Source organism: Bombus vancouverensis, chromosome 8, assembly GCF_051014615.1.
Source record: "Bombus vancouverensis nearcticus chromosome 8, iyBomVanc1_principal, whole genome shotgun sequence".
Taxonomy (NCBI): Eukaryota; Metazoa; Arthropoda; class Insecta; order Hymenoptera; family Apidae; genus Bombus; species Bombus vancouverensis.
In genome coordinates this window covers 17,382,558-17,407,864 of record NC_134918.1, presented here as the reverse complement: position 1 = coordinate 17,407,864, position 25,307 = coordinate 17,382,558, and the positions used below count along the sequence as shown (strand labels likewise).

At 43.0% G+C, this 25,307-nt stretch overlaps 1 protein-coding gene across 1 annotated transcript; it reads left to right on the top strand.

The window, feature by feature from the left end:
• Positions 1 to 13,220: 13,220 nt before the first annotated feature.
• On the top strand, positions 13,221 to 24,537 carry LOC117159554 (uncharacterized). Its single transcript, XM_076620679.1, has one exon. The coding sequence runs from the start codon at positions 13,768 to 13,770 to the stop codon at positions 15,043 to 15,045; it is 1,278 nt and encodes a 425-aa protein (XP_076476794.1). The 5' UTR covers positions 13,221 to 13,767; the 3' UTR covers positions 15,046 to 24,537.
• Positions 24,538 to 25,307: the final 770 nt, after the last annotated feature.

Here is a 25,307-nt window from a genome sequence, read left to right as displayed (position 1 = left end):
AATTGATAATCACTCCCACTAATCCGTAATATCGAAACTTACTTTTCAAAGAGATTATATATTTGATTTTATTATACCTTGAAATATGTCGCCAAGGTGGTCATTGAAACAAGAATTTTTTCCGACTGCCCAATAGCGGTATATTGGCTGTAGAAAGATGCCCGTGTCAAATTGATCCTTCCCGGAATTAATGGCACGCTATAAATATTGACACCAGTTAGAGACACAGTGATATACATAGACATAAATTCAGAAAAAAATGTGTCACGCTATCCTTTTACCGATGTAACCAAACGCCAATTACCGATATCTCTACGAAGAAGACGAAACCTTATAGCGAGCGGCGTGATCTGGATTCATATTCGCTTTATAAGTGGAAAAAGCTCGCAACTACTAGTCGCAATATTTCTACAATATCGCGTAACCTCTGCATCTACTCCTTTTACATGGGGGTCGCAACTTTTATTCACGTGCATCTGTCTTTATGATTAACTATAAAAGCGGCTTCATTTATCGCTAGTACTACACAGAGAACGTTAACCGATGTAATGAGGATCGATAAATTTTCTTTTTTGTGCGCATTAACAGTATCGTTTATTCGCTGTTTTACTAATAATATATACAGCTAAAAAATACCAAATAATTAAGTCGAAACAATTGTGATTAATACGTTTGTAGAGATGTAAAACAAAACTATGTCATTATGATACATAACCAGCTACGTAATTCGATGTAAGTTTTACCTGTTAGTTGTAACCTGTTAGTTGTTTATATCGTTGAAAATGACGACGTGAGTTTGCGTTCGCCATCCATATGCAGATACGCTAGTTACAATAAATAGTAACTAGAAGATAGTTCTAAATACAATCGATAGATTTAATCGATAAGTTTAAGAAATTCTTTTGTTTTTATCCCTAGTCCTAGTAAGAAAGTGCGATAAAGATTTTTCGGCTCAGAATGGTGTGATAGATTTATCCAAAGAAGAAAGTAATAGCTATTATGATCCGACCTCTAAATACAGAAATAACGATAGGTTATGGGTCCAAGTTCGATAATTAATTATCATTTTATTGAAAATATCATTCATAGTAATAATATCGAGGAGCGCAGAAGATAACCTAAAAACAAAAAAAAGGGAGTGCGTGATCGATGATTCAGTGTTGAATATTATAAGGGCAGTTATCGAAAGAATATAAAAATAGCTATTATGATCCTACCTTTAAATACAGAAATAACAATATATGTCGTAGCTGTTTTTATTTTATTGTAACTTTTATGGTAAGTGTTAGTTGTACCTGTTTTTACGAAATATTCGATGCAGTATAACCTACAGTTTTCTTATTTATATTTCTCATGCTCTGTTCATTTTAGATGTGAACATATGTGTATATCGTGAAACGTTCTTTTCATATATGCTTGAATAAAAATGAAATCGACGAACGCTCATCTAAGTGACTGATATAAATGGATGGTTAATATTCCTTTCTCTTTCTCTCTCTCAATCGTACTACGATACGTTCAGGATATAAATAAATTATACCGATGCAATTTCATTATCAATATACATTATCTCACTGTAAGAATTGCTTTATATTTATCCGCCTTATATATATTTGTTAGTATATAAGTGTTCGTGTATCTCGCAGGTTCGAAGATCGCGAAAATCGCTTCGATGTTACTCTCAGGTAACTTAGCAGTCAAATTGCTGCTTCTATCGCGATTCCTGGTCACTTCCATCGGTGTCGTGACACTACAATATCTTGTAATACCCGTGACCACAGACAAGTCTTCGAGGTCTCTACTTCCACGATAGTTGGAGTATTTTGAACCGGCTGAAGGAAGAATCGTAAGTCAGACAGAATTACTATTTTATTTTACGACCTTTGCAAAGAGATTGCGATCTTTTTCGTTCGTCGAAAATTTCGAAAAATTTCAATGTAGCTTTTACCGAACCGTTGTTCGCTGTTTCGCGTAAAATCCAAATAGACGACCCTTCGATCTCGTCTATCTTTTAAAGGAAATACTTCGTCGAAAAACGCGTACGATACGAGAAGATATTTTTAATCGAAGAACGAACGATGGACGCGTGCCTTATACGCGTGTTCTCGCGGGAAATAACTCTGACAGGCAAGCAAACGCGATTTTGGCGTTAATTCCAACATAGAAATTCTTCAACGATTCCAGTCGAACACTCTAAGATCCTTAATAGATGCACCTTGGTATGTTACATTAACAATACATCGCCACCTTAAGATACCTACAGTTAAAGAAGAAATGTCCAAATTCAGTAATAGATATAACGTAAGAATTAACAAAGCCCACTAGTTGCTCGATTACTTGATACGATGATCAGATCCGCAGGTTAAAAAGACGTTACCCTGTAGATTTAAACGTTGGATTCAGCTAGAACCAAATATACGATAATCATTTATTATTCAGGTTATAGTATCACGCCAGAATAATTTACTTACAATTTTCAATGAGAATTGATCGTAAAATACTTCCAAAAAAAACAGAAAATGCCCGCGACGAAGGATCGACGCGTACTACGTATCTTTATCCGCGTTATACATCGTTGGCTTGTCGAATATTTCTGTTCGTTCGTATTAAAAAGCAAAAGTGCATTCAACAGTAGCATCGAGCTCGATGGATCGTTGAAATCAAAGAGATAGGAAAAATATATTAGACATGTTCAAATACAAAGTTGCCGGACGTTGAGCGAATTGAATCACTTAGTCGGACGACATTCTATGATCCATCTTTTGTGCGTGCAAATATTGGCTTTCTTTCGTCAAGCCCGTTGGCTGCATTAGAATCAATCGTTTTATAGCCTGAACGAGACTCGTTTTAAGTGCTTTGTCTGTCAATAAAGTTCATCAAGGCTAAGTGTCTAGTGTGGCCCACAGACTAAGCTGAAGGTAGACGAGCGAATGATTGTGTTGTTTGTGCGAGTAATTGCAACGTTGCTCGTTTTGATAAACCGCAATATCTAGATACCGACATTAAAATCCTATGTGCTTGAAATTATCGGATACTCTAGCAATAAAATTATTCCCATAATAAATTTATCATATACGTATTTATTATACCGGTATAATATTTTTCTACCAATATTCGATATATTCAACCTATAACATATTACAATATACGTATTATACCAATGTAATAAATGACCATAAACAATAAAAGCGATTAAGCTATTAAAAAATGTGAGATGATCGTCGGTGAAGGTGCCCGCGCGAGAAATACTCTTGATTTTCAACAATAACGTTTATTAAACTCTTAACAATTAACAACAAACAACGATTAACCGAACACGATCAACGATTAACAACGGTTAACGTTTAACAACGATTAATAACAAGTAACGATTAACGCTGAACTCTCAAGAGTCGATAACTCGTTTCTCTAATTGCATTGGCTTCGCCCAACCTTTCGCACTTTGCAGCTCGGGGCACAATGAATCTTTTGGTTCAAAACCAAACAGATTCTTTTCTTTGTTGCCCCTCGATATCCCCACTACGCGCGCGTTTATTACAAGTCCGAAAAGATTACCGCGTTTAGTCGACGATTAGCCTTACGTTTTGAAGGTCGTCTACCCTACTTAACCTAACTGTCACAAACGTAATGCAAAAGTATAAAGCGAAGTCGGTATATTTGCAAACAAAACCTAAACTTCTTATTCAAATGCTGCTAAATTGATACAACGTGACTTATAAGTTAATCGACGAATGACATAGAACAATGAGCGAGCGAGACAAAACAGCAAGAATTTTACTGCTTAGTCCGATCTTAAGGTTTAACTTTGTGCATAATGGTAGTAGACCTGGCATAACGACAGGATTATATAATAGAACTCTTTCAGAAATCGAACGGGTCTTTTTTGTAAAGGAATCTACAATGCCTGGTTACAGGCTAAACATCAGAACGAATAATAATTGTTTAATCTTTATAAGAGTATGCGTGAAGTGGTGTTTGGAAGGCAAACCAAAGGCAGATCAGCTCGTTGCATTTAACATCTTCTATTTTTGTACGGGGACTGCATTATTTTTATAAATCACTTTGGCTATGTCACGTCGACTTTTGAGACGAAGTAATCCCGGTTGAAGGTAGGCAGAAACCCGAGCTTCTTAGAATTCATAAGTCTGTGAATATTTATGATTTTATATACCATTTGTTCGTATACGCTTGTATTTTAATAGAATGTGTACGTATCTATTCTCTTTACGACCCTTTTCATCTTTCCAATTCTTTCCAGATCCTATATGAGATTTTTAATTAAAGGGCATGTTGTGCCTGATGTGTTTTACATAGAACGTATACCTATGCTTCCTTTCCGTATTAGGTGAATATATACAGGGTGTTTGCGAACGTATTAGGTATTCGAAAAGTTTCTTTTTATTTCGTCGAATTCGTTTCACTTCACAGACATTTCGCTGACTCGCGTTATCGTTTATTATTCGCGTTATAGTACCACGCCAGAATAATTTACTTATAATTTACAATGAGAATTTATTGCAAACTACTTCCAAATAAAGAAAACAACAATCTCGATGGCGCTAATTTATGGAAAAGGAACTTGGTTAGGATTTCTGTAAATATTTATTCCATATTATACCAATATATTACAATTTGTATGTTGTATATATATTGGTATGAATACCAATTCTAAGTACTCTAAGTACATAACAGATACATCACTGTGCGTACCTGTAACGTGCCTGTTGTAGGCACCGTGTTGCACCATTGTTGCAGGTACATTCCCTGATATTTAAGGTCCCTTTATCTCTCGTTTAAAGGCTGACGGTACGACAATTAAATCTTAAATAGCCATCGATCTTGTTACCGTTCCCATTTCTGTTTTATTTTGTGTTTCCCATACAAATCGAAAGGTTTCTTCGGCAAATTGTCAGAATCGATTCAAATATCGTGCTGATCGATTCGCGAACCATCGGGTATACGTTTTATAGATAACGACACGTTATTCTTCGTTGCGTCGAGATCTCAACGAAGCGTCAACGATACGTCGTAGTAGTCAGAATATTTACACCGTGTAACGATACTAACTTGTAAACATATTCTATACGATCGTCGGGCTTTGATACTGGCGAAACTGAGACACACGAGCGGTCAAGCTTTCACGGACGATCGAAACGATTCCGACAGTCCAGTGCCGCTTAACTTTTTAAGTCGAGCAAATCGCATTAAAATCATATCCCGTTGTCACGATTCACAGGACGTCAGATACTGTTTGACTTTTTCGGCAGATTTCCAGTATCCGCAAACTACCTTCGACCCTTCTTTTTTAAAGCTTCTTCAATCCGTTCTTCTTGGGATCGCGGATGATCCTCGTGTAAAACGTCGTCCTCCGAAACGTTCGAAGATTAAAGCTGGTTTATCTTATTCCGGTCTTTTATTCTTCGAAGTTGGCGTCTCGCGGCGTTGCGGTTCGCTTAATCCAAAAATTTTCTTCCATTTTTGACACTTTCGTCTCTCGTCGACGCGCTTTTCGTCCACGTTTCTTAGAGCAGATCATCCGCTTGACTTGCTCACCATAGCTCTGAAATACGGCGGACGCGTTATACGCTTCCTCCTTCGTGATTGTCCACGTTCCTCCAATGGCTAAGGTCGACGCTTCGCTTCGGAATTTTCTGTCTTTCCATGTAAATTCTTCCTGTCTGATAATAATCGCAAAAAGGAGCGAACGTTAGTATCAGAATCATCTTGTGTCTGCTCCTTCGGCGTACACTCGTAGAATAACGTTTGCATCGATCTTGAGAAACATCTTTTCGCTTACCATCTCCGATCGAATAACTGTTACCTGTGTAGAGGGTAGTTAGTACGTGAGGTTTTAAGGACGAGATTGCTCGTTGTTGAAACCGTCGAATATATTTAAAATAATAAATTAATGTACAGCTGTATACGCGAGCCGTTAGTACAAAGTATAAATATAGGAATGTTTATTATAAATTAAGAGAAAAGACAGTATGATAAACACAATATTGTACACTCTCACAAAATCGAATATAATATCGCGTTTCACGAATTCGCTTATCGCTATTTCTACGTCACAGCAACACGATGAACTTCTCTCGACCACGATTAATTCAACTCTGACAGCATTACCACGCTCATTTTTCCCATTTTGCTCCTTGACAACATTAACATATCTTGACAACGTTTATAAACAATCAGCCACGTCCTTCCCTGACGTCACACCATCCCACATAAATCGCAAAATGAAATCGCGGAATAAGTGCTCGTTAACGCTAACGTCGCGTAACTCGGTAAATATTCGCGAGATACTCGCAGATACTCTCTGGATACTGTTAGATACTCGGTATGTACTCTCGTGCTGGCGATCGCGTACTTTTATTTATACTGGTCGGGGGAAGTCGGCAAATTCGAATTCGTCTTCGTTCGACGGTTGCATGTAGCGGCGGCACTGTTTTGCCCGGAGTTTATTCGTCGTTACGTTGTGTCAAGGTTGTGTCAATGACCCGAGGCAAAACAACAACACGTCGTCGATTCGCGTCGTCCTTTGACTCCTGCGCCGCTACACCTGTTTCCATCGTCGACGATAAGCGACACGTTTAACACGTGTTTTCAAAGAAATATGCCACCACAATTAGAAAAGAAATCAAATGGTACGGAAAACTTGGCATTCGATTCCTTCTGGGAATCTGTCTGTTGTGAACGCTTTGAACGGTTTACAAAATTGCAACGAGAAAAAATATATTTTATTTATTTATTATTGTTTAGTCCGTGCGTTTCGGTTCTCGACGAACTTTCGGTTTTACATCTCTTACGTCTAATTCTCTTCTTACACGTCTACCTTCCACTCTATTCTATCGCACTACCTTGCTTATTCTACCTCTAAAAACTAAAAATTAGGAACTATAAATTAGCAACTAATGACTAAAAATTACTGCCACTTTGGTCTTTAGCCTGCTTGCTGTTCTTCCTTCTTGTCGTTTGCCCTTTTCTTCTCTCTATTATTGCTCTCAGTTCTGCTAAACCTTTTCCGGTCTCGTTCAGCGTTTCTTCTTTGTCCTTTGGTCCTCCCGTTATTTCACATTCTTCTATTACACGTCTCGGGTCTTCTTCTCTCATTCTGGATAGTCTGCATCTTTTTCCCCCCTCTTTTTTCCAGTATTCCCTTGCTTCGGCCTCGTTTCCGCATCCGAATCTTGCCAGTAGTCTTCCGTCCTTCCACTTCATCCTCCCTTCCAGGTACTTTGGTAATTTCTCTTTGGCTATGTTTCTCTAGTGTATGTCGTACTTGGATTCCCTTACCCTTTTCCGCCTCTCTTCTGTAAGAAAAAATACAGATATCAAAATATTTAGACAATTATTAGTTGGAAAGTTATCAAGGTTGTCTGAAAATACAAAAAATCCTTGTCTTCGACGGAGTCAGTATAATATCGCTGTTCGGAAAAACGATTCCGGAAGAAGCATTAGACACGCGTGCGAGCTATGTTATGCGAATAAAAGACGTCGAATGGACCGAACAAATGCACAAAAGAATTTAAAGAAAACGACAACTTATTGTCCAAATCGTTCCGACCAACCTCGACTACGTATAGAATGCTTGAAAGTTTTACTTTCTAAATAATTTTGTTAATAAACCATTTTCGAATTTTTATTTTGTAACGATTCAACTATTATTGCAATTAATTATTGATTAACGATTTATTATTATGGAATATCTTTTCAAATACCTACGACGATCCTTCGCGAGCAGTCAAACAAGCGACACTCAAATTCGGGTTTCGAGGCGGTCAACGCGTTCAAGCGCCGTAGAAACCGTATAAAATATCTCTTAACGTAAATAGCCGGGTGGATGTAGAAGCTTCACATGGTGAACGTTGAAATATTTTCCTGATCCAGTACCCGTATAGGTAAAAACGTTTCCAAGAGTTTCGCCACGATCCGCAGGTTTTCCCTACGAGAAACGCGGCAGTAACAGCGAATCGTTGGATCGAGCATAATCGACGAGATAAATAAGAGGTTCGGTCGACGCGAAACGTTGGAGACGTCGATTCGTGCGATAGGGGAGCGTCGACAATAGGCGAGAGTTTCATCGATCTTGAAACCGCGTTTTCAGCTCGTAGACACGTGGTCGAATCGTCGTCGGTTGTGACTCGCGTGCAACATAGAAAGCGGCTCGGACGCGTCGCGGCAGCTCGCTTTGTTGAGCAAATATACTCGTTTGTTGGTCCTCTTCTGGTTACCTGCGCGTCGCATCGGGCCCCGTAAAGGCGGCTGCGTGACAAGGGGATGAAATAATGGGAACGCGCTGGGTTGTGCGCTGCGGAAAACCGATTTCCTACGCCGTGGAAAACGGCCACCGGGGACAACCCGAAACTCGCAACACGCGGAACGCGCCGCTGGAAGTCAACCTTGCGAATTCGTGCTGCGCTCTTCTAATCATGACGTAATGAGCGACCATTCGCTACGGTTGCTCCTTTTCGCAGCTCGACCGCTCCATCCCACGGCGCAACTTTTCGCTTGTCGGCTTCCGTTCCTCCCGACTGTTTTTGCAAATATTGGCTCATTCCGTTCAGGAATATCGCCTTTACGTAAAATGCTTAAGATATAAAACGTTTGTCGGATTTATCAGTAAACGTACATAGCATACCATCCGTGTACATCGGTCTGAAACTACGTTTTTCCTCTTTCATCGTCCTTCGATTTGTAGCGGCACACGCGTCTTAGGACGTCGCGATACGAAGATGCCTCGCGTAGTTGTTTTGCCACGGTTTAACGCTGTACGACGCGCGTAACGTAATAAACAAATTCTGGACGAAGCAATTTCTCTGGACAAAACTTTTCGGTACCCTCCCCCTTCGATTGGTATAAATAGACGACCAAGTTCTCCACTAGTCATTAGTAGCGCGAACGAATATCAGTATCGAGTCAGTAAGTCAGTCGCTTGCGATTAATTTTTTATTCTACAGTTTCAAATACCTGTAAATATAGTTAACTAAATTAATTCGTCTCCTTATTACTTCAATCAACGACAAGTCTCATCGTCCACCGCAGATTCTTCTTCTTACGAAGTTTGTTAGAAACGTTTCGACGCGAGATATTTGGTCATCACTTGGAGATACGCCATCGGGTTAAATTTTTATTAGCGTTAACTTTGCGTGGGCGATTTTTATACCTCGCGTGGTATAAAAGACCGTGGACGATGGTCTTGTCAAGCAAGTTGCTACTTTTTATTAATTAAACGTTCAGACGCGGTTGCTTTCCGAGCGGCGTTTCGGCGTTGATCGATCGCGGTATTGGCGATAATTCGTAAGCCGCGAAAAGGAATAGTTCGATAGGTTCGGCCTGAGATTGAAATATCCTTATTTCGCACGCTGCGATCGCTTCGTTTCATTTCTAGTGGAAAATACCTGGAATCAAGGAATTTCCCGATCGACCGAGTCACGAGTCAGCCGTGGCGAATACGAATTTCTCCTGCCATAATTAAGCGATGAACGTTCTGGGACTAGGATTTGATACGCTCGGCAGACCTGCGCCCAAGTTTTTAGGTATAGCGATGGCTTTGAACCGAACGATCGAGCGAACCGAAAGTTTCGAAACTGATCGAGCCAATGCGACCATTATCGCAACTAAAGTAATCGTTCGAACGTCATCAGAGTTGCGAAAAACTGTTGTTCGGACAAGAATATCGATAAGAGAAAAGGATTCGACGATCGTGACTTTCACCGAGGGAGATTTCGTTTCTCGGAGAACTTGAAATTCGCGACGTAAGTAACGCGTGTCATAAATTTCCCATAATTCGATCGTTGATCGGAGCCGCGAGACGATCGAAACTTTCGACGAGGAAATCGTGGAAAGTACGAAAGCTTCGCGAAGGTGGGCACAGGCAGACTAAATCTATGGGTCACCATGGGGGTGATGACGTTTTCACGATGGGGAGTCGAACAGTCTGTAGTGTATAGAGATAGCATACCGGCGACCCGAGAAAAGTTCTTTGCTTCTACCGATGTCTCTTTTTGGGAACCAACCGAGCAGCACAGTCCTTCTCGGCTGTCCCTTTTTTACGTTTGTCACGTGCCTTCTTCCTCGCAGGCATCCTTCGCGCAGACGTATTTTTCCAAAAGTATCAATTTTATTCCTCGATTTCGTCTTTATTCGTCTCTTACCTAGGAAGCTATTGTGACAAGGGAACGCGTCTACGTCTATCGTGTCTTCTTTTAATTGTATTAATTATATTATTATATTATTATATTATTGTCTTTCGTCGCTGTTTACCGATTAACTCTTGCAACTATGCGATAGAAATTTTCCAGGGCGGTAGAAGTAAAATTTTCGCGAATGTCCGCAAGAATTTGTCCGCAAGAATCGTTGTTCGACTTACTCGAAGAAACCATAGATCTTTCGTTTTCGTCCGACGCCCTGTTACTTAATTTTGTAGCCGAGTCGATAATTTTGAAAATACGCTCGAACCTTTCGAAACAACGATATTCTATTACGTTCGTTTGTCCAAACGTTTCGTAGACTCTGTGAAACATTCTTGTCTTTTTGAGAATAACTTTGCTCCACGTTGCTTGTGTTCTGGTCTCTTCTGGACCACCAAGAGTTTTCCCATCGGGAGACGAAATCTACGAGACATCGTTTTCGAGAAGGCATCGCTGCCCTTTTCGGAATTAACGAGCTTCGGCTAGAAAACTACCGTGCGTGGTGTTACGCCCGTAAAATGGCATAGCCACGCATCAAACGTGCCGACCAGTGCGGTTAGATATCGGTCTTTGGACGTTAGACCGCCAGGTAGATATTTCATCCCGATGATTCAATTAAACGACGTACGCGATTATCCGTAAGATCGTTCGAATATATAAACTGTGTTGATTTAAAGCAGTCGACGAGATACGACAGCTAAATTGTCATAATTATTGCAAAACAAAATCGATCGTTAAAATGATTAGTCACTGACGTACCTCGTATACCTGCCGGTACTTGGCACTAAACATTGCTAAATTGCTTTATTACAAGAAAATTTCAACCGAAGTTACAATTATTAGTAAGTAGGAAAGAACTGTTAACTTTCTTTATTTTGACGAATTGTTCCGAGGTATATGAGTACCATAACTACTCTAAGTAGTACCATATAGAGAACAGTAAATCTACGGCAAATGTCTTCCTGGGGATCGTTTTGCATATAAATCACGTGCTTTTATGACAAGTACGATACCGAAGACGATCTTCGATCGTTTTCCAGATTGCTTCGGTTAATCGTTCGAAGAAATGCATATAATAATACGGAGAATAAATAAAGGAGCGAGTTATTTTTATTTATAGCTATCTCGATTTGCGAGTCACGTGTAGCACTGTGAAAGTTAATTAGGATGGCGTTCGAACAATGGAAAACAGTTGAGGAGAAATTGAAAGAGAAGGTAGTAAAATGGTCTGGTAAGCTGAAAAGAAGAAGAAGGAAGGTAAAGTACAAAGCAACGACAGAGGTTGTAAATATATCATTCGAGTAGTATACAATTGGGTCGTTCAACAAACTTCTTCCGTTCTATAAGGAAATAACGGATGCACGATATTTCTATATTGTTATATTATTTTTTATAGTTTATATTATTTTCTATATTTTTATAGTTTTATATTATTCTATCGAATTACGTGCGATCCATTTTGTTCTATCGAAATAAAGATCACAACGTTCGACGGATTAGGTTTCGTGTTTGTACAAAGATGCGTCGTTGTAAGAGACGTGTCTGTAAAGAGAAGACACTTTCCGAACAATCTAATGTACATCGAGTAAGTCGGACGATATCTAAACGAAAGAGAAAGGAAAAACGAGAAACGTTCTTTAACGCCAAAACTACCGACGTCGTCGTGCCTGGTCGAAATGGTCGGTCCTTAAAAAAAATTATTGTTTTTGTAATTAAAACGTAGTAGGCAGTTTGTTGTCGAATGAATGGGTGTACGAACGACTCCCATAAAACGACCATAAAAACTTAATTTCGTATAATCTCAATGGACGAATTGGGAAAGAGGATTAAACAGGAACGGTCATACACATTTTTCCAAATATATAAACAATGCGTATGTTATTTGGTTTCGCTGCATTTTTTACAAATTATTTTATACTCGAAAGTACGTTTGCTGCACGCGTATCTTTTGGAAAACCTTTGGAAAATTTTACTCGACGAGCTTTGCGTACATGCGAATCCGAACTCGAGTTTGTCGATGTTTTCGACACATTTTCTTTGCTTCGCGATTCTCGATACGCAGCGTCAAGTCCTCCGGCTAACTGGAACAGAAATTCCTGCCTTTTCCCCCTGTTGTTTCTGTATACAAAACCTGGACGTTTATTCCAGCTACGTCCGGAACATCGAGACGCACCTGGAGAGGCCACTTACGAGACTTCGACTTGACGCTGTATTTAGTTGCCACTCGGTTGTTTCTTTCGAGTTGACCATGCCACGTCCACATAGCCTTTCTTTTATACCGATCGTTTCCAACTACCGCGTAACTAGCGTGTTATCTCGGGCGCCTCGAATAGATCGGCGGCGGTAGAGAGGACAGGCTCCGTATGTTTCTTGAAGAAGAAAAACGAATAAAACGAGAGAAATTTAAAATAAAACGAGTCGTAGTTTTACGAAACAAAGTTGCGGGAAAGTTAAAGAGAAACGATCAAATTGGCCGACAATTCAGCGTTAAATGAATTATCGTCGTAGGATAAGCGATCTCGCTTCTGGGCAACGACGTCCAAACATAATAGAAATAAAGTTGTTCGCGAAGTTCGTGTACGCAACGTACTCGAAGAAAAAAACACTCTCGTGAAAAACAGCGCGATACGCGTACTTACGTACGCATCGACGTATCTAATTTTAAGTTTGTCGCGAGAAGAATCGAAGTCTCTGCTCGTTACGTTGACGAGGCGTTGGATCGGTGCGGGCAAGGGAGAAAAATATTTGCAAAGTGGAGGAGAAAGAAAGAGAAAGATAATTCGCTTATGAATAGATCAACGAAACAACAGCAGAAGGGTGTATCGATTTCGGTGGTCGTAGGATTCGATGGAAGAAGGCCGGCAGTGGCTGCAACGGCAGCGACGAAGGGCATTCAACCCCCCACCCCCCGCCAGCCCCTCTTTGGTTCGGTGTATTCACGCGCCGACGAGGAACACGGTTCCCGTGGAGAGAGTTGGCCGCTCGAACGCCGTACGAGGGCGTAGAAATACAGATATCGCGTTTGGATTTGTTTGTATACGGGAGTTGGCGGCTCGGAGTCGAGTCGCGGCTGCGCTCCCCACCTTCGAGGCTGGCTACGATCGGCCACCTTCGAAATCCCTGCCTCCGTTGTAACGCTGCGCGCTGTTTGCACAGTTTACTGTCAAACATTGGCCGCAAAGCGGCATAGTGGGGAAGAAGGACGTCGCCGGTTGAAAACGCCAACCTGAACGACGATTGGTGGGATTAGTCCGTGTACAGGAGATCGGGGATTAAGGAGGTGTGGCTACCGTAGCCATATATATAGGGTGAGTGGCGGGGATGACAGCAAATACGCGGCATAACTCCGACAGGCAACATCGGTCCTCTCTTATCGGTCGCGCGAAGGACTAAGCGGGTGAATAAAAAGGTACTTGGGTGAAGCGTATTGGTCGATCGCGAGCAGTGTTCGTTGTGCGTTCAAATGCTTCTGGAAAGGGAATTTGCTGTGTGAACATCGTAGTGACAGAGCCGGTCGCTTTCGTTCTTGGCGATTGGAAAAGTGCGAATTATTCCAACGACACGTGTTGAAAGTATGGTGAATATGGAAGGATCGGGCGAGCAGGAAACGGTGACAGCGTCGCCGTCGCCGCGCGTTGTTCTCAAAAGCAGTTTCAGTATTCGTAGCATCCTGCCGGAGGCGTGCGCGGGAACACCGGCCCCGACCGTCAGGCGATCCGCGTCACCGGAGATCAGCCACGTCGACGATAGCGAAGATTCGAGCGATCTGGACGTGACCGGGGACGGCGGCACCGAGACGCCGCCCTTGGACTGCTCCAGGAACGCCGTCAACACTGCCGCCAACTCGTCCGAGCAGAAGGACTCGAAGGATCGACAGGCGGACGACAAGAAGAAGTGCGAGAAGCCGCCTTACAGTTACAACGCTCTCATCATGATGGCCATCCGTCAAAGTCCGGAGAAGAGGCTCACTCTGAACGGCATCTACGAGTACATAATGCGCCATTTCCCCTACTACGAGAACAACAAACAGGGCTGGCAAAATTCCATCAGACACAATCTCTCGCTGAACAAGTGTTTCGTTAAAGTTCCCCGACACTACGACGACCCGGGAAAAGGAAATTATTGGATGCTAGACCCGAGCTCCGAGGACGTGTTCATCGGTGGCACGACCGGTAAGCTTCGTCGAAGAACCACGGCGGCTTCCAGATCGCGATTGGCCGCGTTCAAGAGGAGCGTGGTCCTCGGTGGACTGTATCCATCGGCGTACGCTCCCCCGGGATGGCCAGCGTCCCTCTACACGCTGCCTTATCTTCATCGGGCCGCCGGTTATCCGCCAGCGACCGGAGCCTACTCCACACCCGCCGGATATCCAGCGAGTTTATTGCCCGGCGCGGCGACCAGTTCGGCCACCAATTTACCTTGCAAACCGCAACCGTTGCCGGCCACAGCCGCGTCCCCGCAACACGGCCCGTTCTCCATGGAGAGGTTGCTGCAGCCGCCGACCGCCGCTGGATATCCGACCGGCATCGCGACATCCGCCATTCCCGTCTCCGGCAGCCCCTACGACTTCTACTCGACCCTCAGATCGTTGGCGGCGCATCAACAGCATCAGAGTAGCGCCGCGGTGTTTGCTCACAATCAGCAGCCAGCCAGATATCACGTGAACCAGCCGCCGCTTTTGGCGACATCGGCTACGGCGTCGCCAGGAAGCAGTCCGGAACCGATGTCGCCGAACTCGCCTCCCATAACCGTCTGTAATACCGCCGTTGTTCAGCAACCGAGATCTCTTCCGCACAGTCCGCCTCAACTACTGCTGAAACCGATCACAGTTCTCACCGGAAGGCAAAGCTGAACGATCTCGCTAGTCTAGTTTCGGTCGTTTTTCGCGTAACGCCCGTACAACGGTTACGATGCCGGGGCCCCGGCAACGTACGTAGCTTCGACGAGCCTTGAACACCGATCGACTCGCCACTCGCGATTCCTCCGCTCCGTATCGGAGTGCGTTCACGCGCATGTTGCAACGTTATCGCCAGTTTCTCTCCTCTCGACCCAGTTAATACGTGTACACGGTGATATTGTACCTACGTTTACTTTCTTTTCCTCTTAGGCTGATTTCTGTAAATACTAGCTTTTAAGATGTATCGAATTACGTCGATCGAGCACGAATCCCGCGACATCGAACGACGATATCCTGCCGAGCTAAATCGTAGAAGAGTAATATAATGATAATTGTAAATATAAGGCAAGATTCGTTTAGACGATCTCTCGTCGCCGATCGTTAAACTATGTACATAATCGATCATTGTTATTCGTATAAGTTATGCACACGACACGTGTATATATGTATACAAGCCAAGAAATCGCGAATATGTTGCTCTAGCAGCGTGTATATAATCGTTAAAATAAATGTTTAAAGCTTTTTTTAGAAATTTTGCCTTGTGCTTTACGATTACCTTCCAACCTCTTTCTCACTCGTCCCATTACCGATCGATCCTTTCGTCGATTCGCTCGAGACACGTTCTAGTCGTCGAATCCTTTATTCGTTTGTTCGTTCGTTACGTTCGATCCCAAGGGAAAGTAAAATCGTCGGATTACCGCAAGCGCGTTGTTCCAACTCCGAAAGTTTAACCTTCTTTGCGCACGGCTGATCCTGATCATTTTTGCGCGTCAACGTTGTTCTAGGATTTCCAACAATTACACGCTCGTCCAGTTGCTCGAATATGCGCGAGCGATAGGCTCGACGTAATAAATTTCCACGGAGCACGCAACGAAGCTTCGTCGACGGGCATCGTAAAAGTAACAGGCAGAACCCAACGGCTGTCAAAACATAGCGCGGGATAAAAGTTTCGTTCGGGTAAAGTCAATGGATAACGGAGTAACGAAGCGAGGTCGAAGCTTCGAAATTCTCTATCGGTTTAGTGCTTCAATATAACCATAAAACCATTTTTTAGTGGCCTTCGTGGATATTCCTTTGTGGCCTTTGATTTCACCAAATTAGCCTGGCTCCAGCCTCTCTTAGTCCGACGTAGTCGTCGGCTTCGTCCTTCTAGTCGACTCCGCTTTTCTCTCCTTTGGTTGTTTCGTTTCTGTTTGGTTTCTACGTTGATCTTCTTCTCCGTTTCTTCCTACTAAAGTGGCAAGATGTACACGTCCGATCGAAATACTCGTCGGCATCGACCTCGTAATTGTCGCGACGTTGTCGATCGTCCTTTTTGTTAGCCATTTTTCCATCGGCTACTGGAGAGACTGGATCTCGTGCAGCATAGCGTGGAGCGCAAGGAAATTCTTTGAAAAAATACAGCAAACGTAAAAACATCTTGCTGATTAAACACAATCTCACGAGTCATCGACAAGATCGTCGAATTGCAATTTGCCTTAGTCGATCCGGCTCCTATTTCCTCGCTGTACGACGACAACGATCCTCTTCGTCGTCCGTCGAAACGTTAAAGACCAGTCGATTTGTCTTCTCAAGGAACGGAGCAACGGTAAAGATACAACTGGTTCTTGTACCGAAGGAAAGAACACGCGATTCCGCGTTACATCCGCGTTAGGGTAATTCGCAGCACTCGGAAACTGTATCCTCTTTTCTCACTTTTACGTATTCCGAATGATTCGTTGGTTGACGCGCGTATAACGCGATGCGAGCGAACTCTTCTAAACTCGATGGAAACACGCGATAACCGTCGCGATGTGGATTTTCTTTTCTAATTCGATCACGTCCTACGAAACGTCTCAAGCTGAAATTCCACGAGTTTCCTAATTTCCATCGCCTTCCCTCGCTCGCATCGCGAACAAACAACGTTGTTCGTCTTTGTACAATTTCATCGATTCGACGCTCTTCCTCTTATCGCCAAGGCAAATCTCCATCGAACGACTATCGACAAACGTTTTCGATCGTTTAGAGATCGACGAGATCGCGTTAGCGACTTTCGACGCGCATCGTCGAAGGGCGACGCCGGAGATTAGGATTCGCGTAGGAACGCCGATTCGATGGAAGCTCTAGGCGGGCTACTTTCACGTGGACACGACTCGGCAGCGTGTTGTTGCTCGGTACGAGCGGTCGCTGGATATTGCTATGATACATTGAGACAATGAGGCGTAAATAAGATAATAGCGTACACTGGCGTACGTCGAACGGAGGGTTTAAGCGTTTGAAGGGCCGAGAAACACGCGAGAAACAGAAGGAGAACGAGATAGACGACCGATTAGGATCCGTAGATGAGATTGTGACCCGCGCGGCCTCTCCGCTCCAACGCGTACTTTGCATTCTTCCAAAGCTGTTCGATTCTATGCTTCGCTCTCTCCACCACCGCTGTCGATGCGTTTTATTCTAATTACGCGTCAAATGGAATATCGTTCCGTCGGTACCGCGCGTGAAAACCATACTCACGCGTTTCCAGCTTTAAACGCTGTTTTATAATAGGAACGTTCGTTCCTGCTAGATAAAAACCAACGATTCGTAAGATGCAAAAATAGCAGCTTCTCCGTAAATCGTTTACATTTGCGATTCCATCCTTTTTTTTCAACGAGTTGGTATTTTCGCAGTACATAAACGTGATCGATGCGCGATACAGTTTTTACGCGTAACGGAGAGCGCGTCAGCATTAGACGTTTGATAGAATTATTCCGTTTAACGAGTAAGACAAAAATATGTACGCGTATGGTAATTCGATAGCAAGATCGGTTCAACGGTATATTTTAAAGGATAGGCAAGAAGCGTAAAAAATACTTTGCTCGTTTTTCCGTCGCTCTACTCTTAACGATGTTGTCGACATCGTGTCCTGTGGCGATTAACGCGAGATACTTTTATCGCGAGAATTATAAAGTAGATAACTGTTTCTATATTTCCGACATCGATCGATCCACGTAAACGTTCTGATAAAATCGTACGGTTTCCTGGATACAGCAACACAAGGAGAAAAAGTACGTACACGCGTACCGTGTACCGATACGCGAATTTCAAGCGTCCTGTAAATTGCGTTAGATTTATAGCGCTGGCGTTTGAAATTCGTATTATCGCAACTTAGACGTTCGATTTAACGACAGCCTGGTGGCGGATCGGAAATTCTGCCTGTAATTACAGGAATATATTAGCGTGCTGCCACTGCGCATTATCACCGAACCGATAACGCTTGTCAGCGACGTATAAAGCGAGATTAAACGAATGTTGCATAGCATCACGTAGTCGAAGGGGACGATAAACACTTGCGTGGTCAATTGGTCCAAGTGGCGAGTCCTCTATGGGCGTGTTACTTCTCCGGTGTATACGATAGACGTTCTTCTCTATCCGCACGGATAAATTCGAAATAGTTTGTCCTTTGTCCACGCTTCGTCGGTGCGGTTATCCTTCGTATCGCGCGTTTCGTCTCGATTACCGCTACTTTCCATCGTTTCGTCCGATCCTCTCCGCGCCTTAATCGCTTTTGTTCCACGAATCTCTGCTCTCGGCAACCGCGAGTCGCCGCAATTGCGAAAGTACGTTCGTATCGAATCGTTTATTTTACCGCGTTTGTCCCAATTTCTCCTGCTAATTACGTACGACTGAGCAAAAAAAAAAAAAAAAAAAGGAAGAAAAAAAGAAAGAAAAGAAAAAGTAACGTTAACTGGTGTCTGGACGCGAGGCTAAGAGGTTCGCGGATTTCTCGACTTCGATTTAGCAACGCGAAGTTGAAATTTCTTTGGAAGGAGTAGCTTTGATTCGGACAACGCGCGTAATCTCTATTTATATCTGATAACGGCGCAGCAGGGTCTGCAAAACGCGTAAAGATCATAAAGTGTTCCTGGCATTTTAGTAAGTAGTCGGTAACTCGCTGAATTACTTTGCGCTATTACATTATTGTCGATGTCGTCAGCGTTAGTCGCAGAGTCGGTCTGACTAGGGTTGCCGTGATGCCTTTCGGGGCCCTTGTAATACCATTTCGCTAATACCAGATGATTGTCGCGTTATTCGCACGATAAAAAGGTATTCGCATTCCACGCGTTGGACGGTCGTCCCTTGGTACGCCGATGAAATTGCCTTCCATCGAACCACGCGAATCGTCGTACAAAGAGCGCGTATAGGTTGCGCGGCGCGGCCGGTTTCGTAGCTCGCTTTCAAAATTGCCTACGGTTATTTTGACATCGCCATTTTGCGTTCTCGCAAGAGTCAGGAACACGCGTACTCTTCTCTCGCACGAAATTGGTATAAATAGAATGGGCGCATCACACATGTGCGACGCGTTTTGGGGTGGCGCGTCAATAGATTTCAATGGCAGCGTGTTACATTATTTTCATCCGTGGATGCATACACGTATACGCGTTGTGGGGATCGTTGCGTGCAGTTTCGCCCTCCCCCTCTCTTTTTCAGCCGTGTTAGAGACGCACGTTCACGCAGAGAAAGGAATAGACTGGTTTTGCTCTCGAGCAGAAGGTCTCCTCTTTCCCGCAGGGGTAGCTATCCCCTAGTCACCGAGGGGAATAACAGGCATTCCGGCCGAATTTCTAGCCTATGGGGATGCGCGGTGAGCGCGATGGTGGCCGATTTGCGGTTTATTCGGAACGCGTTCCGGCGTTTCTCTCCAACCGCGTCGATCCTCCTGCCAACTTCCGCCGCTCGTCCGCCAACGTTCTTCGAGATTTCGTTTCGCCTCTGCTTCGCTCAACGTTCGCCTTTGCCGCCTGTTGTTCCGTACGAGCGGAACCTACGTACCGCCGTGATTAATCAGAGAAATCGCGCTACTCCAGAAGCTTCGATACTCGCGTTTTCGTGAAATACGGTGCGTAGAGATCGTTGCTTACGATCCGCGTGGAGTAAGCTCGCCATCGTCCAGCGGCCATGGACGTTCGGTTCGTACCACGTATCGTAAATCTTTTCCGGTTTAATTCTAGCGAGCACGTGAATAGAAGACTCGAGCTAAACGACTCGCGAGTGGTTCCAAGAAAACGGTGAACTCGTGCGAGAGAAGAGAACGATGACGTATGGGCGTAATCGTCGGTCGAGTCATCGATCTTCCGCCGAAGAATCGCCGCGAGCGGAAGTCCGGTTGATTTTCGTGACGCGGACGAGCTGGATATAAGTGGTACCGCGTAGAGAATGTTGACGTGGCACTTTGATCGCGGTCAATTTCGAGCAAGATTCAAGGATAGTATCAAGTACCCTGTTGGTCGGCCACGCGCGCATGACGTAAGGCCGCGTACCTATGTAAGTAGCCGTGTTCGTACTGTCGCAAGATGACTCGGTTAACTTATTTAAGCGAGGAAGAAGGGTTAAGAGAAGACGCTCGTCGGCCGCTAACAGCGCCATATTCCTCGCCACCTCCGCACGGTTGGTAGCAATTACGAGCTCGCGATTGCTCGTCTGGAGCGAACCAGTTTGCGGGCTTTCAGTCGCGTCTCCTTCGTTCTCCGAGACGCCCACTTTCCATCCAGCTACGTCTTCACCTTTTCTTTTCGTTTTCTCTTACTTTATCGCGATTTTTCTTCCGTTCGATCCTATTTCCTCGCCGATTCGCCTCGTAAATCCACTTTTGCCCGTAGACATCTTCTTCGCCGAAGCATCTATCGATTTCTCTAGAAACGTCGTAAATTCGGCGGAACGTTGTTCGAATCGAAGGACGCGCTAGTCGAACGCACGACCGAGTACGAAGGAAGAAACTGCGCGTTTAATCGTCGGATCGGGAATCGTCCGATCTTTCTTGCAATTCTATCTCAACGAACGAGTCGGTTACATTTGCGATATTTTACAGGATAACAAATATTCTCGAGTAACCGATTTAGTAGGTCGAATTGAATAATAATAACTCGTCGCAAATGCTGTTATTCATTTTTCTACTTTGTCGTGATCGACGTATGGAAAGCGATACGTGATATTTCGGCGAAGAATCTCGCGCAAGATACGATGTACGTATCGTATCTCTGTATCGCCGTTAAGCAAATGGTGTAGGCCAGTTAGCTGGTCGTCGGATAAATTAAATTATCGAGGAATTTACGATTGTATGGTGTCGATCCATGAAACTTAATAAAACCTAGTCCGGATTCGGATGGTAGGAAGAGCAGAGACGGGATTGAAGTAATCACGTTATACAAAACAGTTAAGAGGTTCCCAGGCGCGTACCGCCGCGACAGACGGCCCGTATCTTCGTGTGGCACAAAAGTGTTAAACGAATGAATGAACGAATGAATGTACGACCGTCGAATGGTCGAATGAATGAGCGGCTGCTCGTATGTCTCTGTTCAAACGTTAACTTCCAAGCAGAACGAGGGAGGAGAGGAAAAAGCGCGCGAGCGAACGAAAGCTTGGAAAGGATGGAAGCAGGGAAAGGCAGAAGAAGAACCGTACGTTCCAACGTCGTCGGAATAAATGCTGGCAGTCGCATGCTTCTTTACATTGGATAAAGAAACGATCGAGAATTTCATTTTTGGAAAAAGGTAACGCAACACCCATCCATCACGCTATCACGATTTATTTGTCAGGCTGTTTTCGTCGATCGCGTTACGAGCGATGCGACGACTTTGCGAACATTTTCCATGCATGCTACGATAATTTAAATAAAAAACGAAATAACTGTATCGAACGATGTTTGTAATTTAAAAGAAAGTATGCGTTGCTATTTCATTTTCACGCGTGAGATGTATTTCGTAAAGTAAGTCTTCGCTCAGCTTCTGATACATCGTTCTCTGAAAAAGTAACAATATATCTGTTAAATTTCATCTTCGAAAATTTGGTCAAACTCTATATGAGAATATTGTTATAAATTATATTTAAATGGAAAAGACGACAGCTTTGATAACTTTAAATGTAAAATTCTATTGTATATACAGGGTGGTTGGTAACTGGTGGTACAGGCGGAAAGGGGGTGGGGATTCTACGCGAAAAAAGAAGTCGAAAATATACAATAAAGATTGTTCGTTCGTGGCTTTGTTTTCGAGAAAATCCACTTTGAATTTTCGCTCGATACGCGTGCGGTACGTTATGACGGATCTCACTGTAGATCGTTGTCTCGATGGAGAGATTAAAAAAAAAATTTTTACCACCAGTTACCGACCACCCTGTATAAAAACATTTATACGGACGTACATAAATTACTTTAACGCAGCGTATCTATAAATACGAGAAGTGCAAGATTTGCTCGAAGATGCAATTAAAAATTGAAATGAGCGATATTAGGAGCGACGAATCGACGAAAAACCGGCGCTGCGGTAGAACGACACTTATCGAGGGAATATAGGAAGGATCACGCTGCATGCGTGATCAAGATCAGAAGGAGAAAACGGGGGTTGAAAGGCTGTTACGGTTTGAAGGGACTGCACGAGGTAGGGATAAACGGAGCGATAACGGCCGGAAATGTGTCGTGTCGCAAAGGAGTAACGACGAAGAGCGAACACGCGACTAAGACGCGCGAGAAAGACGCTCGTAGGCGCTTCATTCAACTTTATTTGGCGCGGTGGAAACGAGCAGTGGCTCGTTTACGCAGCGAGTAAACTCGGCGAAACGCAGTTTACAGTGTTGTTCTTGTCTTCTTCTGCACCATACCAACCGACACCGACGCGTTCGCCATGATCTTGAATGACTTCAATTAGCTTCGTTTAGGCCGGTAATTGTTTCTTGAGAATTCTCGCAGAAAGCTTCTTGCAGCAGTGTGCCGCGGAATTACTTGCCATGATACACGGTGAGGAGGAAATACAGTGACACACCTAAATCTATAGGATCGTTGGAAAAACGGAAGAGAAGCGGAGGAACGTGTGGCGGACGAACAGAGTGTAGGGTGGAAATGGACAATCGCCGATTTACTTTCTTTGGTATTGAAAATAGTAATTAACGCTACAATTACCACACCGGTTTAATTGACTGGATTTATAATTTTATTCGAAAATTCCTACTTCGTGTTATATTTTTCTGTCACAATGATGTAACGACTTTCGCAACGACAACTAAAGGAATAATATAATGAATTTTAGTTTGTTTTTTATGTATTCAAACTGAAAATAATTTTGTATCGAGGCTACTTTTACCAATACCAGTGAAAATGACTGGTACTTGACAAAGTGTAAAAGGGTCTATTTTATTGTCTGATTTTAACACTAGAACTACCATATCCGTCAAATTGACTGGTTTTACAATTTTATTTTCAAATTCCTACTTCGTGTTATATTTTCTTCCGCAATCACGCAACGAGTTTCGCAACGATAACTAAAAGAATAATTTTGTTTCTTATGTATTCGAATTGAAAATAATTTTGTATCGAGGCTACTTATACCGATACCAGCGAAAATGACTGGTACTCGTCAAAGTGTAAAAGGGTCCTGCGATCTGTTTATCGAACCCCAATTAACCAGTTTCCTCGTTTTGTACAACTGTGCACGCGTTTTTCAAATTTTTACCGCGCATCGTTCGATATGACGACATCAGTTATCAGGAAAGTTCCGGATCGATCGCCAGATCGCTAGATGCTAACGCTAGAAATACCACAGCGGTCAAAATGACTAGTTCTACAATTTTATAAATATATGTCGACCCTCGTTTAGGGATCGTGGTCCCGGATGGATTAATAGTACCAAAAATGTACTACGTAACGTGGAACTGCTTCTACGAGAAAGTAATAAATCAATAAGTATAAAAATATTTTATTATTACGTATTTTTTAAAGACTAGTCATTTTTACTGGCTTTGGTAGAAATTGCTTCGTGTTAGCTATCGGTAGTTCTAGCGTTAAACGAGGAATTTTCGTATAATAACGCTTGATAGTACGAATGCCACGAACGGCTACCAATCGTTATCGACACCTATCGATATTAAATAGTTAAGGTTCGATAGATTTAAGAAAAATTGGAACTGCTTTTTGGAAGCTGCGAGTGCCCTTACGGGAGAGCATTAGCTTCAAGAACACGGATATCCGTTCGAGTTGTCGAAATATCGTAAAAGAAATTTTGCAACATACTCTTTCCGGCGAATAAACGCAATTTACGATAAGAAAACCATGAAAATTTCCTCTATTTCGTTACTTGTCGATTATTTCATTCATTTGCGAAATTTCATTTTTTAAACTCCTGTAACGGCACACGAGCTAGAGGACGATTCAAATCACGTTGTTGTTTTGCTTCGGAGTAACGATATCGTTAGGATACACGCAATGTAATAATAAATAAACTTCGGACGAAACAATGTCGTCGCTACGTACAACCGTCGAACGAAGACGAATTCGAATTTTCCGGCTCTCCCCCGACCGGTTTAAATAAACGGACGCGATCGTAAAGAGTTGATCTAATTAGCGATTTACACGCTGTCTTTAGCGAATTTGTTAGTACGAGCGATCATTGTCTGTATTAATTTATTTATCGTTTTAAATACACTTGATGGTTTTCAACAGCGAGTGTTGTCGTTATTCGAGCAAACCAACCATCCCCCGAGTGATCGACAATCCTCTACACTCCATTAACGCGAAATTATGTTTAATTTATCGTCTTGATGGAAGTAGCTTGTATCGCGACCAATAACAATTTTGTCTATTGTATCGTAACTATGTGAACGAATTACGCGATGCTTCTGTTCGAGTAAGTAAAGTCGTTTCTCCAGATGAAACTTAATCCTGTCAAATAACGTTTCTTTTCGCGCTAACGTTAATAATTAAAGCGCTTGGCTGACATATCTAGAATGGTCAGTGCGCGAATAATCGCGGTATCGAATAATTTTATCGTATAATTCTAATGACATTTTTATAACGTTGTAAATATAACCGTTTGCATATATTGTATCTTAGCTAATTATTATGCGAAAGCTAGTCCATTTGATCGGACAGGAAAGTATTATTCACAGTACGAACAGAATTATATCCTTTTAAGGATCAGGATGTTTCGTACGACGTACGTCCGTAGGCAGTGGATACGCAGTGTGCAGAGGACGAAAGAACCACGTGGCTTATACATATTACTGAAAACAAATTCATTTTAATTCGTGTTTTAATTCATTCGGCAGATAAGGAAAGAAACCTTAGCCTCAGAGAGATCCGACAAGCGAAAGAGGTTAATTGCTTGGCGCAATAGATCAGCTGAGAGTTGTTTGTATAACGACGGGCTTCCGATTTTTTCCGCTTCTTTGTTTTTTCTATGTTGCCGTTATAAAGTTACAAACACAATTAA